The sequence below is a fragment of the Oryzias melastigma genome, linkage group LG13 (genome assembly GCF_002922805.2).
Source record: "Oryzias melastigma strain HK-1 linkage group LG13, ASM292280v2, whole genome shotgun sequence".
Classification (NCBI taxonomy): Eukaryota; Metazoa; Chordata; class Actinopteri; order Beloniformes; family Adrianichthyidae; genus Oryzias; species Oryzias melastigma.
Genome location: NC_050524.1, coordinates 24,363,174 through 24,364,342, shown reverse-complemented (window position 1 = coordinate 24,364,342; position 1,169 = coordinate 24,363,174). Strand labels below are relative to the sequence as shown.

At 39.9% G+C, this 1,169-nt stretch overlaps 1 protein-coding gene across 1 annotated transcript in view; it reads left to right on the top strand.

Moving 5' to 3' along the window:
• The window catches only part of ftr86 (finTRIM family, member 86), a 5,282-nt gene that overhangs the window by 3,135 nt on the left and 978 nt on the right, over nucleotides 1-1,169 (top strand). The window contains exons 9-10 of the mRNA XM_024258166.2: nucleotides 246-311; nucleotides 385-584. Of these exons, the coding sequence (XP_024113934.1) occupies nucleotides 246-311; nucleotides 385-584 (266 nt within the window). The remainder of the gene's footprint in view (nucleotides 1-245; nucleotides 312-384; nucleotides 585-1,169) is intronic.

The window sequence follows — 1,169 nt, the reverse complement described above, 5'->3', positions numbered from 1 at the left end:
TAAACGTTTTTTATTTTACTTTAAATCTTTTTCTTTCATTGTAGCTTTGTCCCTTTAGTGGTTCCATACCAAGGCACTAAGAAGTGGAAAAAATGTCTTTTATTGGTGTTTATTTCTTTTTTTGGGGTAAAGGGTTAATGATTTGAATGGATCAACTATCCTTTTGATTTAGAAGAGAAAAAAAGGCAAAATTGACATTTTTATTCAATTTTGTATAATTTTTTCCCCTTTTATTCTTAAATCAGCCTCCCTAAACATACCTGGTGGTTACATGAATCCAGAGCCTAAAACTAGAGAGGAGATGTTGAAATGTGAGTATTCCGCTCTACAATACCACATGAAACACTTTCCAAAGTCTTGATCAAAACCGTCTTCTCCCTTCAGTTCGCTTCGAGCCTACCTTTGACCCCAACACGGCATATCGCCACGTGCACGTGTCAGACCACCACAAGGCCATTCTGAAAGGAGAGAACCTGAACCCACCGGATCATCCCGACCGCTTCACGTTCTGGAGACAGGTTCTATGCAAGGAGCCCCTGGCGGGCAGCCCTTACTACTGGGAGGTGGAATGGACCGGCAAGAAGGTGAATCTTTAAAACTGGTGTGAATCTACGCTTTCAGGTTCCTCTGACCTGTTTGGGTTATGTAGATATCTCTGCTTCACCTGGATCAGGCTCATGTCATTGACTGTGTGACTGATACAAGTTTTAACATGTTCTTGATAATCCTTTTTTTTTTTAATTTGTTTTTCATTTTTTGTGATATTTTTCAATAGTGCAGGCTATAAACTGATCAGACGCCTCAACAAAAGTAGGTGGTCTCGTGCAGTGGCAAACTTTGCAGTTTGGGGGCCCCAGGCGAAAAATAAAACGGGGTCCTCTGTAGCGGTTGTCTTATTTATTTATTTTTTAACCTTATCTAGATTAAAACATCAAATAACTTCATCATTGGTCCACTAGTACAGTGGTCCCCGGGCCGCGGACCGGCACCAATCCGTGGATCACTTGGTACCAGGCCGCAGACAGTAAAATAAATAAATGCTCTAACTTTCTATATTGTGTATATTCTGATCCTGAAGGAAGTTTTATTTTGAAAGAATTCCAGATTCTGTTCACAACTTCCGTCTTGGTCACAAGACTTAAAACAGCTTTTTTTTTTTTTTTTTTGTC